The sequence below is a fragment of the Podarcis pityusensis genome (assembly GCF_964106645.2).
Source record: "Podarcis pityusensis genome assembly, chromosome: 13".
In the NCBI taxonomy this organism is placed as follows: Eukaryota; Metazoa; Chordata; class Lepidosauria; order Squamata; family Lacertidae; genus Podarcis; species Podarcis pityusensis.
In genome coordinates this window covers 50043038-50059754 of record NC_138038.1, presented here as the reverse complement: position 1 = coordinate 50059754, position 16717 = coordinate 50043038, and the positions used below count along the sequence as shown (strand labels likewise).

Genomic DNA, 16717 nt, shown 5'->3' with positions numbered 1-16717 from the left:
CAAAGTACACCTGCGAATCTTTCTCAGTTTTACTGCTTTCTCCTTTGTAAACTGCTTTGAGGCTTCTTTTGTGTGTGTTTTTGCAATCAAGAGGAGTATAGATATAAATGAATAAAATAAATGGGTTGTTCCTGAGGAGATGCTTTTTCTCCTCCGAAATGAGACACTTTCCTCAGAAAGGGGACCCTTTTTCTCCTCAGAACAGGCCGGGATATGAAGAAACTGAGCAGAAGCCTGAGGCCTTTTCCCGCCTTTTTCCTCCCCCTAGAACAGGCTTCCTCGGCCTCGGTGGCCCTCCAGATGTTTTAGGCCTACAACTCCCATGATCCCTAGCTAGCAGGACCAGAGGTCAGGGATGATGGGAATTGTAGTCTCGAGACATCTGGCGGGCCGAGGTTGAGGCAGCCTGCCCTAGAAAGTGCTGGAAGAGCCGCCCCTCCCCCTCTCTCCTCAGGGAGAGTCAGGGGAGCCGTGGCAAGGCAGGGAAGGCGGCCATCGCTTGCTCCCTCATGAGCCTTTTCTTTCTTTCGTGGGGATTCGAAAAGTTCTTTCTTGTCCTCTTCCCAGGGGCAACTGATTTATTTCATAAAATTTATAGGCTCTTGACTGTGAGGGTGGGGGGAAGCAGTCTGGAAAAAGAAGGGTTGGTCCTCATATCCGGAGGCCTCCTAAGCAGCCACCATTTGAAATCCATTAATTCATGTAATTCCCTCAGGCGCCCAAGAGGGGTTTTAGGGGGGTCCCTGGCCAGAGGATGGATTGGGGTTCCCCTCCTGCCTCAAGCAGAAGATTCGGGGGCTTCTTCCGGTTTTCCTGGTCTTCTCCCTCAGCCTGGAAAAAGTCACATTTGCCTCTCTTTCCCCTCAGATTCCCAATTCATTGGCCTAAGGAGCCACTGAAATACGCTCAGCAGAGTTTAATTTTCTGTACAATCTCTGCTTCTTTTTTGCTTGTTTATTTGTTTAGTCATTTGTTTTATTGATTTTATGTACAATCTTTACAACAGAGAACTTTACAACCAAAAGAAACCAATAACATGACTCTCATGTTTTCATTTGTACTAAATTCTTCTCAAATTTCCCTATTTTACCATTCATTAACTTCTTCTTTTAATTCCTTGTTCTTGACCTCCTAAATCGCGTATTTGTCCTCAACAGTTTTCCAATTACTGCCCCAGTTTTCCAATTTCCTCCCCCTATACCCGTTACTTCCCTTCACCCATTTGCGGTCTTCTCTGCATACTGTTGTGTTAACAGCTATTAAATTTGATTTTCCGTTTGTATTGTAATGTTCTCTTGTATCCTTGCATCCTTCAGGCTATTGCATGTTAAATTTAAGCTCTGAAACCAAACCAATATATCCCTGTATGCATTCCCATTCTTTGTAAGTTTTTTTATTCTAGCAGCTTCCAATTGATGCCGTTAGTTTTGCCATCTCCGCAAATTCACAAATTTTAGCTCACCATTCTAGTAATTCAGGTATTTTTTTTTCTGATTTCCAATTTTGTTTGCCACTACTATTCTAGCCGCTGCTGTTGCGTACAGGAATACGTTCTTTTTGTCCATTTTCTGTACAATCTCATGTGACCATAAAACTGTAGAGTTGCAATGCAGGAATCTCAACAAAAGCATCCAGGACAGAGGGCCATCCTCTTCTTCTTTGCCGATCCCTCATAGTAAGATTGTCTTCCATGAACACGGTCTTAACAGTGAGTCCGTAAGTGACTGTGGAGGCCAGTTCTGGATCCACACATCCTTCCACAGTGGGGACATTGGTTTCCAGGTGGGAGTTGATCACGGTGAGGGTTTGCCAAGCTGGCCTTCCTCTTAGCTCGTTTCTCCCTTGCGTCCTGAGTTTGAGTGTCTCCAAAGCCCAGGACACCTTTGGTCAAGGCTGTTCTCCAACTGGAGCGCTCGCTGTCCAGTGTTTCCCAGTTGTCAGTGTTTATACTACATTTTAAAAATATTTGCCTTGAGAGAGTCTTTAAACATCTCTCTTGAATTTTGCTTTCCATTCTTGAGTTGGGAATAGAGTAGTTGCTTTGAGAGGTTGTGGGCTCTCCTTCCTTGGAGGTTTCTCAGCAGAGGTTGGATGGCTGTCTGTCATGGATGATTTTGTTAAGATTCCTGTATTGCAGGAGGCTGGACTCAGAGTCCCTTCCAACCCTCAAGTTCTAGAATTCTTTTCTTCTTCTTTTTTTGACAAAGTAATAATCATAAATAAATCAGAATGAAAATGTGCACCCCACCACCGAGATCCTTCCATTGTAACTATCCAACTTCCCAAAAATTCAACACTTCTTGCGATGGTTTGACCCCTTTCCGTTTAAACAATACAAATTCTACAAACACCCTCCATATCTCCTCAAAATCATTTCTTATATTCCCTGTCTTACCTTAACAGCACATGTTAATTTATCATTCATAGCTATACCCCACACCTCTTTATACCATTCTTCCATTTTATATCCTGCTTGCCCCTTCCACTTCCTAGCTAGAATAATTTTTGTCAGTAAATTTGTGAGCAAGTCCTTCATACCCCGTGAACCTTCTTCCCCACTGGGGTGGAAAATTCTAGAAATTTGGATTCTATGGGCCACACTAAACAGGCTGAGCTTTCGGTGACTGGGTGTAGCAGAGGTGCATGTATAAAATCTACTTTTCACAGCCCCAGAGTCAGAGGAAGTGGGAGAAAGGCTATGAATAAGACAAGACATGTGACGGTGGTCAAGAGCTGTTGGCCACAGGCCAGACCACAAGCATTTACAACATGCTTTGCATCAAATAAGCTGACATTTGGGGGTGTGAAGAGGGTGGAGGATTTCCTTACAGACTTGTGTATATAGAGAGATATAAAATCACATTGTCAGAGGCAAATGTTTGAAGCTTTCTTATTCCAGGAACTTAGGCTGGGTACAGACTTATACCTTCAAATCACATTTGAAGAACATTCCTTCCTTCCAAGAATTCAGGGCGCTGTAGTTTGCTAAGGGTTTCCTCAGGTTTGTGACTCTGAGAGAGGTGAACGGAATAATTTGAGGCAGATTGTCCGGCATTTCTCAGTCAGGGACATGCAAGCCATGGTTAATGGGAAGAGAGGAATGAAATGAGAAGTGAAATTAGGAAGTGGAGAAAGATTGCCAGCCTTGCCTCTTTTCCCATGAAAAAGGCATTGGCTTCAAGGACACTTTTTTCAAGCCCTCCCTCTGCTTCTCCTCCACGTCACCACTTCTTGCTCTTTACGTGTCACAGAGCTGCCCCCAAAAAACCAGTTTCCAAAAATAAGCACAAAAGAGAAAGCGAGGACCACAAGCCAGCATGAGAACTGTTTCATCCTGTGCAAAATAGCTGCGCCTCCATCCGGTGTGACACTGTGTATATTGTGCTTGATAACTGTAAATGAGTGTTTGTGTTTTTCAAAGATCTTTTGTCATCCCCCATTGACTTTAAAAAGCCCCAGCTTCCCTATGTTCCCTATGGTAGGTGCTAACGTGCTCAGCATTTTATCAGTTACCCAATTTCTCTCAGCTTCCACATCTGCATTTGAGAGTGGCCATGACAGCTTCTGCAGAGCAGCTCAGTGCTGCAAGGCATGCTGGGAACTCTTCTTGAGGCCACCCTGGTGGTCAGCCGCGTTTGACACCAGTGGCGCACCCAGAATGCTCAGCGATGCCACTGTGCTTCTTCTCAGTGTGTTTGGAAAGAAGATTACTGTTGCAGATGCATCAGCTCAGTGTTGCTGCTGAAGCCGCTTCTTCTAAACCCCATCTTTGAAGCATGGAGCAAATTGGCCGTCTCTTTGTCCTCCTGGGTAAGACCCTTTTCTTCTCCCCTCCAACCCCACTCTTTTCCTTCTTCTGGAGCCTCCTATCTACACTTCCCTTCCCAGTTTCCACTGTCTGTGTTTACTCAAATCTTCTGCCTCTGTTCTCTGTTTCCAGGTGGGTCTTTAGGGAGGGATGAGCATGTCTCAGGCAAATCTTTCACAGCATCCACACAATGTCACTGGCATAGGAAAGTTGGCTGTTTTTAACCGTTACCTTTCCTGCAAAAATACCAAAATAAAATCTAATAAAAACCTGTTGCGGGTAGCTTGTTCACAGTCTGTGAAGGACTGGTTGACACATCTTAACCCTTGCTTCGTTCACAATTTTTATGGGGGTTTTCATTTCCACCATGACCATGGATCAAAGCAGTTTGTACAGTTCTTTTTACATCATGATTACTGCTGTTGTTGTCGATACTTTTATTATTTTAAAATAAAGAATATTCTGGGGTAAAGTGTGCTTATAAATCCATATATTTGTGAACATAACCCCCAGAAATTCATCAGATTAAGGGATATTGCTTTGGGAGAGAAAAAATGTGTATGAGGCTATTTAGGAGTCCAGATTATGAAACTTGAAATGATGCCAAAAATGTTTTATATATATATATATTTCTAAGCATCACATTTTTCTCCTCTGTTCTCTTTCAGCCTCATTTTCGGGTCTTTCCTGGATGACGGCCCTTGCAGGTAATCCAATTAATATAACTTCAAGTACTGAGTGGTAGGCAGATACCGTCGGTGTGAACACATCGTAAAATTTAGACGTGGATATATTGTTGTGGCTATTTGTTCCTTATTCTGTCCCTTATCTTGAAGTCCCAGACCTGAAGGGTGTGAATGGTGAGTCAAAGGGATCCCCCACACTTCCCTTCATGCTCTGCTTTCTAAGCACAGGTCTGGGATTTCCAGGTCCAAATGGGTTTTTTTGGGGGGAGGGGAAAAGAGAGGAGAGAGAGATTTTCAAAATCTGATTTTGAGTTTAAGAGGCAATGGAATAAAGGGTGGAATGGGATGGGTTGGGACTGTCAATCCGAAGCAGTAATTGAAGTATTGTGGAAGGTTATAGGGATTCATGAATCTTCTAATGCAATGGGGAGATCCTAAGGGACTGGCCAAACTGTATTTTTATTGTATCTCCCTCTGTTTCCACAGATACTGTGACTGCACGTCCATCAGGCCTTTGGCTGTCTCTTTCACCTCCACGCAACACTTTTGCTCGAGGAGAACTGGCTTCATTGATATGCTCCCTGCCAGAAGGACAGAGGGCAACGGGGTTCTATTTCTATGAAAAGAGAGGAGGTGTACCAGTCGTGTATGGACAACAGGCGGAAAATATCTTGGAGGTTTCCACAGAATACCTGGAAACAAACAAAACATTTGTCTGTGCTTACCTGGGGGAAAAGAGTTCAGGAGGACTCTTCCTGTCTTCAATGAGTAACGAGGTTGTGCTGTCCATCACTGGTGAGAAACGTACTCTTTGTGACAGAATTGCATGCACGAAAGCTAAGCCAGCTTGGGGATCATAGCTCCTACTCCGCCCAAGCCATTTTGGTAGTTGTAACTGTGATAGAGATCAAAGGACCTCTGGCCAAGATCTCTCAGCATAGTCACAAAACTGCCACCATCATAGTTGCTAGGGGAAGCCAACAGAGTACAATACTGAAGATTCAAGTCTGTTGTGAAGATGAGCTGTAATGTGATGTAGCAAAGGGGCAGGGTTATTTTAAGCAGTTCTTCAGTCTTGGGGGGCACAGATTCTGTTGCTGCTCTACAACTCCCATCTTCCCCTGCCTGCGTGATGGCAGCTGTAGTTCAACAACATCTGGTGACCCAGTGTTGAAGAACTGTGTAAGCCTTTGCTTACACGGCGGGAAACAGCGCTTGAGGAATATTCTTGTCTTCACCAAGCTGGTGCTGTCGATCACTGGTGAGGAACATTCTCTTTGTGAATGAATGATACACGCAAAGTCTAAACCATCTGGATGTTTCTGCCCAAGCCATTCTGTTGTTTTTCATTTGCCAGGTCCAAGGAACACAAAGCAAGGTCCCTGAATATAGGCACAAAGTCGACATCCACCTTGTTCCTTAGGGAAGGCGAGAGAGCACAGGTGTTATAACATTGGTTTATGTTTCTAATATAGCTGTATATTAAGGAGAGGTGCTGGAGGGATTGGTCTGGAAGTCGCACAGTCTCAGATTGTAGCCCTAATCTTATATATAGCGAATTCTCTATCAAAAATTCCTAGACCCCATCCAGAACACAAATCCCAACTGTTAGCTGAGAATAGGAACTAGTCTTACTCCATTTAAGTCTGTAGCATTGCTATGCTCTGAATTCCAGGGAGACAGAAGTGCTTAACAAACTAGCCACAAAAACTTCTCTTCCTTTCTCTCTGCTCCTTCAACTTCCCTTTCAGACCTTCCTCGTGCTCCAGTTTTCTCTGTTTCTCCAAAGAAGGATGTCTATACAAGTGGGGAATCTGTGGAACTCAAGTGCTCATCTTCCGAACCCCGTAATGTATCAAGGACCCAGTTTTTCAGGGACCATCAGGATCTGCATTCAGTCAAGCCCTCCTCCCCCTCCTCTCGGAGCAATGTCACAGACACCCTACGCCTTGCTATTCAAGATGATGGAGATTACTCCTGCAGGTACCACATTGTGGAATCCGGGCGAGAGATCATATCCCGAGAGAGCAACTCCATCAGGATTTCGGGTGAGGAGGTCTTTCTTTGCAATACAGATCTCTTGGAAGTTGAAGTGGGAAGCTGGATTGAAACTGAGGAGTTTGGCTGGTCAAAGGAACAGGAGGGGAATTTTATTAATAGAATTTGAATATGTACAAAATTCAAATATCATCAGAAATTCTGTAGTCCTCCCAAAGTCCTATTTCCTTTTCTCATTAATCTGCTTGCTTATTGAGGGGGAGAGAGATTATAGGTCTACAACTCCTATCAGTCATCCACCAAGCAGCTTGATGGGTATTGCAGTCCAACAACATCTGGCAACCCATGGTTCAAACATGCTTGTTTAGGTGAGCTTTTCTCAAGAAATTATGTTTGTCAAAAATTGATAGGTTTTGCTGAAAAGTTCCACCAGTTAATGGAATAGAATTATTGGAATGCTGTTCAGGTGATTTTGATAGTGACCCCAAGGAAGTAGATTGTGGAAATATATGTGTAGCATTTGTTTAATTCAGGACTAAGAAGGACCAAGGCATTCTTGGCACTAAACAAGCATACCTTGAACCAACAACTCATTAAAAAAAAATGGGGATGAGGGACTACAAGAGGGAAGGGGCTGAATGGCATTTTCCCCTTGCACTTCTTCCCTTTCCCCAATGCAGTTCTGCCTCCACCAGCTCCAGAGCTGTCCATCATCCCTCCAAGACAGTCCTTTCTCCAGGGGGAACGGATCACGTTGAAATGCTCCCACCCGGAAGGGCAGCTGGCAGCCAAGTTCTTATTTTATGAAATGAAGGCAGAACGTGGGTGGACTAAACTCCAAGAAGACTTCAATAATACCCTGGAAATCACTGCAGAATTTCAGGAAATAAAGAAATCATTTGTTTGTGCCTACATGGAAGAAAGCAGTGCAAGACGACTCTCTGCACAGAGTAACCGCATTGAGTTTTCTATCACGGGTGAGGAAAGTTCTGCTAGTTCATTAACTGAAGACTCAATAAGTTGTTTTCATCTTACTAAGGGCAATCCAGAAAATCTGGCATATTTATGTGGGTTGCTACCTTTTTCTTTTTCTTTTTACTTGTGGAAAGAAATCATATACCACTTATTCCCAACAAAATTGTTTTTTATATTAATGAGGAGAAAAGGTTTCTGTCTGTTTCTAAACTTAAGCCAGTTGGCTGCCACTGTTTTCTCGCAAGAAATGTTGGCAATATTGATTTTACGGAGGTTATAGAGATTGCTAATGATGTTTCTCTGCATTCTCGCAAAACTTCAATTCCCCGCGTTCTTCAGGGAGGATCTATGCTATTTAAAATGGGTGTTGTTTTTTAATTTAATCCCCTGAAGGTTGTGTGATATCATTAGGATGTCCAGACCTCTGGGAAGGATTTCAAAAGTAAATGTTTTTGCTGAACTTGACCTGCTGTTCCACTCCATTAATGAGAGTCCTAAAAGAATTCATGTCTATTAAAGGTGTTTAATTATGGAAGATTGGAAGATACTAATTCCAGTCTGGCTTCAAGCCTGGTTTTGGAGGCTCAGTCATCTGAGTGACAAGGGTAATAATATTACAAGGTCCGCCTGCTCTTTCACAGCCTATTCACTGGGATCCATGCACAGGTAACCTAAAAAGTGGATTGCTCTAATGTTCTGCCCTCGGCATTGGTTCAGAAGCAGCAGCTAGTGAAGAATGCAGCAGCAAGGATGCTCAGGGGGGTACCTGACACCTGGGACAATTGTGGCCTATAAAGCTCTCAGCAGCCCAGGAGCAGGTAATCTGACGGACTGCCTGACTTCTCCCATTTATAGACCATCCAAGTCTCTGCATTCTGAGGATGTGATTCTCCTCTTAACCATATCGCCTGCAAAGCTCCATCTGGTTGGGGGCTGCAGAGATCCTTTTCCATTCCTACCTACCGAATGCTCTCCCTGCTGAGATCAGGCGGGCAGAAACCGTGGGGTGAACTGAATACCTACCCCTTCGGCCTTCTCTGACTTTAATATTATACTAGCCGTTGTGATTATTTTATTGATGATTATTTTTCACAGATTTATTCTCTCCAATTATTTGTTATTATGTAGACTACTTTCTGCAAATGAAAAGCGGGGTAGAAATCCTTTAATGAAATGGAAGGAAACATACAGTATGTGTCAGTCTTAGAAAGGAAATTGTGAGAAAACAGAAAACCTTTCCCTTTTACGTTGTTCCCTAAATCTTTGGATGCTTCTCTCCCTCTGCTTCCTGTGGAACCCAGCGTCCTTCCCACCGGCTGATCTTTTTCAGCAACCACAGGAACCTGTTTACAGTCCAGGAGAACGGGTTACCTTGACCTGTTCAGCTCCTGAGGAAATGGACGTGGCAGGATTCAACTTCTACAAGGAACAACACGATCAGAAATACAAGGTGTTGCCAGATCAAGGAAGCGGCCCCTATGCAGCATTCCCTGTGAATAAAAATACTGCTGGAATATACAAATGCCTATACTGGGTGCAGAATTCACGACAGATGATCCAGTCCCCAATGAGCTCTTCCATCTCTGTAGTCATGACAGGTGAGAGAGTTTCTTCTGCATGCTGATGGAGGAGATCCGAAAGGTCTCCGTGTCTAGCAGGGAGTGGGGAACATGGGAAATGTCAGCCTGGTTATTTTACAAGGTGACAATCAAGTGTTTATGATTTACAGTGGTACCCTGGTTGTCGAATTGCTTGGTTCCCAAACAAATCAGCTCCCGAATGCTGAAAACCTGGAAGTAAATCTTTCGGTTTTCAAACGTTTTTCGAAAGCCAAACGTCTGATGTGGCTTCCACTTGAGTGCAGGAAGCCACGCCTTGCTTTCTGAACAATTTCGGGAATCGAATGGACTTCCGGAACGGATTAAGTTCAAGAACCAAGGTACCACTGTATAAGAAGAAGTGCCTTAAAATCTCAAACTGTATTGAACTTGGACACTCTCATCTCATTAGTGGGGAATGGGCAGCTGTAGTTACTCAGACAAGGAAGAGGTTTTTCCTCTGCGCATCCTGACGTGCAAACTGAACTCGGAAGACATAAATGTGGAACCATCGTTTGCAGAGGGACATAGCTCAGAAGGCAGGAGCTGGGGAATACTGGATGGGGAACAGCTGGAAGAAGAAACACTGGGAGAGAGAGGGTTAACAGATTCACAGTCTCTGGACAGCATTCCTCTGCTCAGCCCAAGGTCAATATGAGCTCAGAAAGTGTCAGAACAGAAAGCACAGAAGGTACAAGCTCAGATTACAAGACATAGGAGTGACGGAAGGGGGTGTGATCCTTATTTGGGAGCACCGCCATTTCCAGAAGAGATGTGTTGTTTGTTCTCTCTCTGTGATCATTAAAGTTTATAACTGGTAAGAAGACTCCTTTTCCTTTGTCCTGCTTATCCACTGCCACAGGGGGAGGAAGCTGATTCCCTGAAGCTTGACAGGAATTCTCTGTTAGAGATTCCAAGACCCCACCCAGAGCTACAGATCCAAAGGTTTACTGGAGGGGCTACAGTGGTACTTCGGGTTACAGACACTTCAGGTTAAAGACTCCGCTAACCTGGAAGTAGTACATCGGGTTAAGAACTTTACCTCAAGATGGGAACACAAATCGCGCGGCGGCGGCATGGCAGCAGCAGGAGGCCCCATTAGCTAAAGTGGTACCTCAGGTTAAGAACAGTTTCAGGTTAAGAATGGATCTCCAGAACAAATTAAGTTCTTAAACAGAGGTACCACTGTTTTGTTAAAATAATTAAACTGTAGGATGGTTATGCTCCAAATTCCTGAAACAGAGGTGTTTAACAAAGATTGTTCTTCCTTTCTCTGTGCTCCTTCTACTTCCTTCTCAGATCACCCTCGTCCCCCAGTCTTAACTGTTTCACCAGAAAAGGATAGCTACAGAAGAGAAGAGTCCATAAAGCTTAGATGTTCAGCTTATGAACGCCGTGATGTATCAAAGATCCAGTTTTTCAAGGACAAGAGGCAACTGCAACTCATCAATGTCCCCTCCTCTCTGAACACCTTCACACACATACAACTGCTTCTTCCTCAAGATGGTGGCGATTACTCCTGCAAGTACCACATTGTGGTATCAGGGCGAGAGTTCCCATCCAGAGAGAGCAACTCCATCAGGATTTTGGTATTGGGTGAGGAGGCCTTTGTTTGCAATATGGGTCTCCTGGAGGGGGAAATGGGAAGGTGGACTGAGGTTGGGGGAGGTTAGGCAGGCGAGGAATAGGGGGAATAATTTTGTTAGTAGAATATGTACAGAATTCGAAGATCACCCGTAATTTCATAGTCCTTCCAAACTCCTCTTTTCTTCTATTATTTATCAGCTTGCTTGTTTCCAGTCTGCCTTTGAAACACATTGCGCCTTCCAGGACAACATCGAAGGAAACAAAGGCAGGGTGCCTGCCCCGAGGAGCATACAAGGGATGTCGTCACATGGGGATCCCTTCTGACCTTGGGATTCTCTTTGATTCTCTCTGCAGATGAACCACTTTCCACAACGCCTACCTTTTCCACCCCGGACCAGGCTGTTCTGAGTTTTGCCGCCACAACCAGGCCCCCTAGAACGTCAACACTGGCAACTTCATCAACCAGCTCTTCTCGCTACATCACAAGAAGACCCTCAACACGCACAAAGCTCCTTGCATCAAGAACCTCCTGGTCCAGCTCTTCGCAGTTGAGTCTGCATTATAGCACCTCAACCAGCAGCACCTATGCTCAGGAGAGCAGGAAATCATCCACCTGCTGTGATCCCAAATCAACCACAGACCAAAAGAAGGACAATTCAGAAAAAGGTACGCCCCGCTCATGAGGCTGTTATTTTTAAGAAAGGGACCCTCTTTCTTTCTTTCTTTCTTTCTTTCTTTCTTTCTTTCTTCCTTCCTTCCTTTCTTCCTTTCTTCCTTTCTTCCTTTCTTCCTTTCTTCCTTCTTTCCTTCCTTCCTCTTTCATTGTTTTATATTTGTATAAAATTGTGATTTTATAGGTTATAAGCCACCCTCAGTGCTGCAGTTGCACTAGAAGGGAGCAAAATATCCAAATAAATAAATAAATAAATGTTGCACTGTAAATAACCCACCTGATTCAGCTCAGTGCGGAATATTATTTTCACCCTACGAAAATAAATGGAAACAGTGCTACTGCTGCCTGATTTGTTTGCTTTTGTACCGTTATTATTTTTGTCTTGTGGTATTGTTTTTAATCTGATGGTACTGTACTGTTATTTTATCATGCGTGGCTATGTTTTAGATGATAAAATAGGAATTTTATGATGTTGCCATGCTTCTGTTTGAGAGGGCCGACCTGAAAGGCAGCCTATAACTACAGAATATGGATGGTTGGAAAAAATAATATTTAGAAAGGGACAATCAATGGACCTTCAGAGACCAGGGAGGAAAGAGGAAGGGTGGAAGTTAGAATGGCCAAAGAGGGGAATATGTGGAGCAGCAAAGTTCATAGATACTAGCCAAGTCTTCGTTTTGTAACAATTGACTAGTTCTCTGATCAATAACCCGTTCTGATCAACAGCAATTCTCTTGCAGGTTCATATCCTTTTCTTCTCCCACTGGCCATTGGATGTGGCACCGGCGGATGTCTCCTCCTCCTGGTGTTTGTTGTCTGTATTTATAGGAGGAAGCACAAAGGTATTTGGCAAGGCAGGGGAAGCTGAGCCTGGGGAGGTGGACATCCCAGGAAGAATGCAGATGTGGGTGGAAATAACACCTGGTGGAATCATCACAGCCAGAAATATCACTAACTGCTTATGCAGAGCATGCCTTCTTCATTTTTTTTTATTTTGACAAAGTAATAATCATAAATAAATAAGAATGAAAATGTGCACCCCACCACCAAGATAATTCCATTGCAACTATCCAACCTGCCAAAATTCCAACGCCTCTTGCGATGGTTTGACCCCTTTCCGTTTTAACAGTACAAATTCTACAAACACCCTCCATATCTCCTCAAAATCATTTCTCCTGCGTATTCCCCGTCTTACCTTAATAGCACATGTTAATTTATCATTAATAGCTATAGCCCACACCTCTTTATACCATTCTTCCATTTTATACCCTGCTTGCCCCTTCCACTTGCTAGCTATAATAATCCGTGCAGCTGTCAATAAATTTGTGAGCAAGTCCTTTCTAGCCTGAAAACCTTCCACCCCATCGTAAATTGATAATAATGCCACCTCTGGACTTTTGGTCAGCTTTAACCCAGTGTTTTCGGTTATCTCCTTAAAAGCCCTTTGCCGGAAAAATTGTACATACTTACACCCCCACCACATGTGAACATAATTCCCGGTTTCCTGGCATCCCCTCCAACATAGCACCGACTATTCCTTGTTTATTTGATTTAATCTGACTGGTATTAAATACCATCTCCAAACTTATTTATAATAATTTTCTTTTCTTCTTATAGACAGCATTTTCATATTTCCCCCCAGCTTTGACTGTTTATCTGCACTGTTGTCTCTTTTTCCCACACCTCTTCTAATTTCTTGATCCTCCATTTCTACTAAAAAAAAATTAATTTCACTGACTTCTTCTTTTATAACTGTATTTTCTTCTTTATCTCCCCTTTTTATAATCTTTTTTTTTCAAATTTTGTATATTCTTTGCAGTTCTTGTTTTCCCTTAACCACTTCTTTGTCCGTTGCTCCAGTTGTATACAGTTAAACCAAGTTATTTTACTTCCTGTTAGAGCTCCTCTTATTTGTTCTTTGCTTCTGCCTTCTTCATGTTTATCCTCATGTCTTCAACAACAGCTTGACACACCAAAACCTGCATTTGCAGGAGAAGCTATTTCCATCAGTATTTTTTATGAGAAGAAACCTCGCCTGTTCCATTTCTGTGTGTCAGGTTGCAGTTAGAAGCACAGAAGCAGAGTTATAAAAGGGAGCAGCCCCATCTATTTGTCCAGGACACAGATCTAAAATTCTTTGCAATGCCCTCTCCATGGGGCTGCCACTGAAGACTGTTCAAACCTTCTGAGTGTTGCAGCACTGTTCCCCAGCCAAGCAATGTAAAGTGCAGCATTCTAGAGGATATTGCGCCTTACATGCTCTAAATGTGGGAACTCTGGTACCCTGTCTCCTTCTTCACTTAAGAGTCACACGCATTCACAAACTTTTTTTCTTTTCTCAGATAAGAGAGCGATCACAGCAAGGTGAGTGAGTATGAAAACTTGGGGGCCAGCAATCACCAGCAGCTGTCAGAAGCAGCTTCCTCCAAGCTGTTGGACATGATGCTGCGGTTTGTGTGGCCCGTCATCGGAGGAGTTGGGGCTGCTGTGTGTTTAAAAACAGAAGCAGGGACATGCAGTCAGGAGTGACAAGAGGCTGCAAGGGTGTGGCTGCTAAAAAAAGCCACCTTTTTGCATGAAGATAAAAAGAACTTTTTAGCACAAGGCAAAGGGGATTCATTTGGCCCATCCTCCATTTTCCAACTGTAGCCAGCCAGATGCCTCTGGGAAGCCCACCAGAAGGCCATTCCTAATTCCTGCTCCCCTGGTTTTCAGAGATAGAATCATAGAATTCTAGAGTTGGAAGGGACCCTGAGGATAATCTAGCATCCCCAAACTGAGCATCATTCAGGCATCCCCAAACTCAGCCTGCCCGATGTTTTGGGACTACAACTCCCATCATCCCTAGCTAACAGGACCAGTGGTCAGGGATGATGGGAATTGTAGTCCCAAAACATCTGGAGAGCTGAGTTTGGGGGTGCCTGATGTAGTCCAATCCCCTGCAATGCAGGAATATGCAGCTGCCCCATATGGGGATCAAACCTGCAACCTTGGCATCATCAGCACCACGCTCTAACCAACTGAGCTATCCATACTGCCTCTGACCTTGGAGGTTACCATTTTGCTGCCATGATCCTTAACAACCGCTGATAAACCTCTCCTGTGACTTTGTATAAACAGCAGCCCCACATCCTGTGACAGTGAGACCCACAAGTCAGGCAATGTGCTAGGTGGAGAAGTCATTCCTTTAGTCTGCCCTCTTCTCCACAACTACGAAAGCCTAGCCATCCCAGGAGAGCTGACGCTTTTCTTTCCTGGTGGGCTTTTAGCAGGGCAGAAATTCTTGTTGCTTATCAAGCTTCACGTGTTCAAATTCCCAGTAAAGATAAAGAAAGCCACCTGTTCTACCGTTACCTGTTTTGACTGACAGCAGGCTCTCAGGGGCCTTTCTCTCTTCTCCAGTCCTGTGTCCTGGAGCTTTTTACCGGGAAATGCCGGGACTAGAACCTGGGACCTTTGCTGTGCAAGGCATGTGCTCTGTCACTAAGCCGTGGTCTGTCCCCAAATGGATTTGCTTTGAGATAAGACAGTATATTAGTCCTCCCCGCCCCCAATATCCTCTTCATTTTCAGCTGCTTTTTGTGTGTTTAGTTCCTCTCCCCATTCCTTTCCAGCAGCTACTGGCAAACACTGGACATTCGGCAGTCCCTGAAAAGACGGTAGGAAGGAGCAGAGCATTCCCCTCTAGCGTGCCTCTCTTATCTTCCATCATCTTGCAGGGGGGAGGACAGAGAGGGTAGGCGCAGCTAACCTGGACGGCAGACCAAAATCTCAACTAGACTTGGGTAGACTTGGTGGGGGGACTAGATAAACTGCAGGGACACCCAGCTTTTGCCCCTGTTTGTTTTTTGGATTTTAATGTTTGGGAAACAAATAGAGGGGGGGTGTTATTTGTTTGTTTTTTTCCAGGCCTTCGCATCCCAAAACATTCAGCAAAGCTCAACATCAGTGGAGGGAGGGCACAGTTTCAAGCCTCCTCCCCCCCCCCCCAGCAGGAACAATTAAATCATTTGCTGGAGCGCCAGAATATTTGATTAAAGAGGATGATTCTTTCCTTTTCTTTGACGGTGTTTGTCATTCAAAGCCAGGAGTTTGAATATAGTAGCACTTCTTTGCAAGGTAGTTTTAATTCAAAGGCTGCATTTCAGCTCAGTCTGTTTTATAAGCTAAAGCTACACACAGAACTATATAGTAATCCTTTTAAAAATCTGTGTGTTGTTGTTCTGTATGCGAGAGAGAGACACACACACACACACTAATGGGGTAAGAAAGTTGCCAACATTTCTAGACTCCTCTATGGGTGCAGTTGTGGCAGATGTTGTGATGGACTTCAAAATGTAATAGTAGACCTCTGGTTAAAAGAGATACAGGCATGTTCTCCTAAATGTGCTTCATTCAGACCCACATAGCTATATAAACAAACTTGTTCCCACAAGATACAGTAATGTCACAAGCACAGAAGGCTTTGAAAGATGTTCAGAAAAAATTATGGGGAACATGCTGCCAATGGCTTCAGACGCAACAGCTGTGTCAGAGGCAGTGGGGAGAGCATGGCTGTTGGCCACTGTGAGAACAGAATGCCAGACAGGATGAGTCTTTGGCTCAATCCAGCAAATTCCTTTGTGCTTGTTACAAATGTGGGAATGTTGTGGGGAGTCAGAGAGGATCTATTGATTAAATACGGTATTATCCTTCCTAACTCAGGCTAGTGAGTTATATATATATAGCAGAGCTCATTCCCCTTCTATACAGCAAGAAGCTAGTTGCAGATTCGTTTGAATCTCTCTTTTTAAAAAACAATTTTTATTATTCATTAATAACATTCCAATTAATAACATATCAAATCTTGCCACATCATAATACAAATAATAAAGTCAATTATACATTCCGATTAAATAATTTAGAGAGACTTCCCATGTTCTGGCTGGTCAGGAGAAAATTTTTATTTCTTGTTCCTGCTTTTTCCCTTCTCTTGTTTGTTCCCAATATCATAATTCCGACCTTAATCTGTTATCTTGTTATCTCAGTCACTGGTATGAAACTTTCAATCGTATTTAACAAATCCATAGGTATGTTAACATGCAAGAGAAATTTTATTCTTCCTGTTGTCATTCGTCAATTGTTTTCGGCGCAGACCCCCTCGGAGGCCCCCTTTTCATTCCACACGGTTATCGTTTAAATCTCTTTGGTTAAGCAATCCAATCTGGCATGCCCAGATTGGAGTATGTTCCTGGTAAAACCCCTTTGATTCCCTCCTAAAAGAATGAAGACAGAAGAGTCTTTCTTATAAGCAATGAAAAGTTGTCTCACATTCATTTCACAGTATGATCTCTGAAGGCAGGCTTTAGCTTGCATTTACAGATACAGTGTGGCAGAGAGCCAGCAGTGCAGT

The 16717-nt window shown here is 43.6% G+C and overlaps 1 protein-coding gene across 13 annotated transcripts in view; it reads left to right on the top strand.

Moving 5' to 3' along the window:
• Window positions 1-16717, top strand: part of LOC308462214 (immunoglobulin superfamily member 1-like) — a 119922-nt gene that overhangs the window by 99381 nt on the left and 3824 nt on the right. For 2 of the 13 annotated variants that reach the window (XM_080979701.1, XM_080979697.1), the window contains 7 exons: window positions 7173-7469; window positions 8769-9065; window positions 10365-10661; window positions 11007-11318; window positions 12066-12167; window positions 13668-13689; window positions 14940-14984. In XM_080979701.1, coding sequence (XP_080835827.1) covers window positions 7173-7469; window positions 8769-9065; window positions 10365-10661; window positions 11007-11318; window positions 12066-12167; window positions 13668-13689; window positions 14940-14984 — 1372 coding nt within the window. Of the gene's footprint in view, window position 1; window positions 1479-1501; window positions 3811-4476; window positions 4516-4980; window positions 5290-6245; window positions 6543-7172; window positions 7470-8768; window positions 9066-10364; window positions 10662-11006; window positions 11319-12065; window positions 12168-13667; window positions 13690-14939; window positions 15062-15234; window positions 15445-16717 lie in introns of those variants that run through there. The other 11 variants (XM_080979704.1, XM_080979699.1, XM_080979698.1 and 8 more) reach the window with 11 other exon arrangements.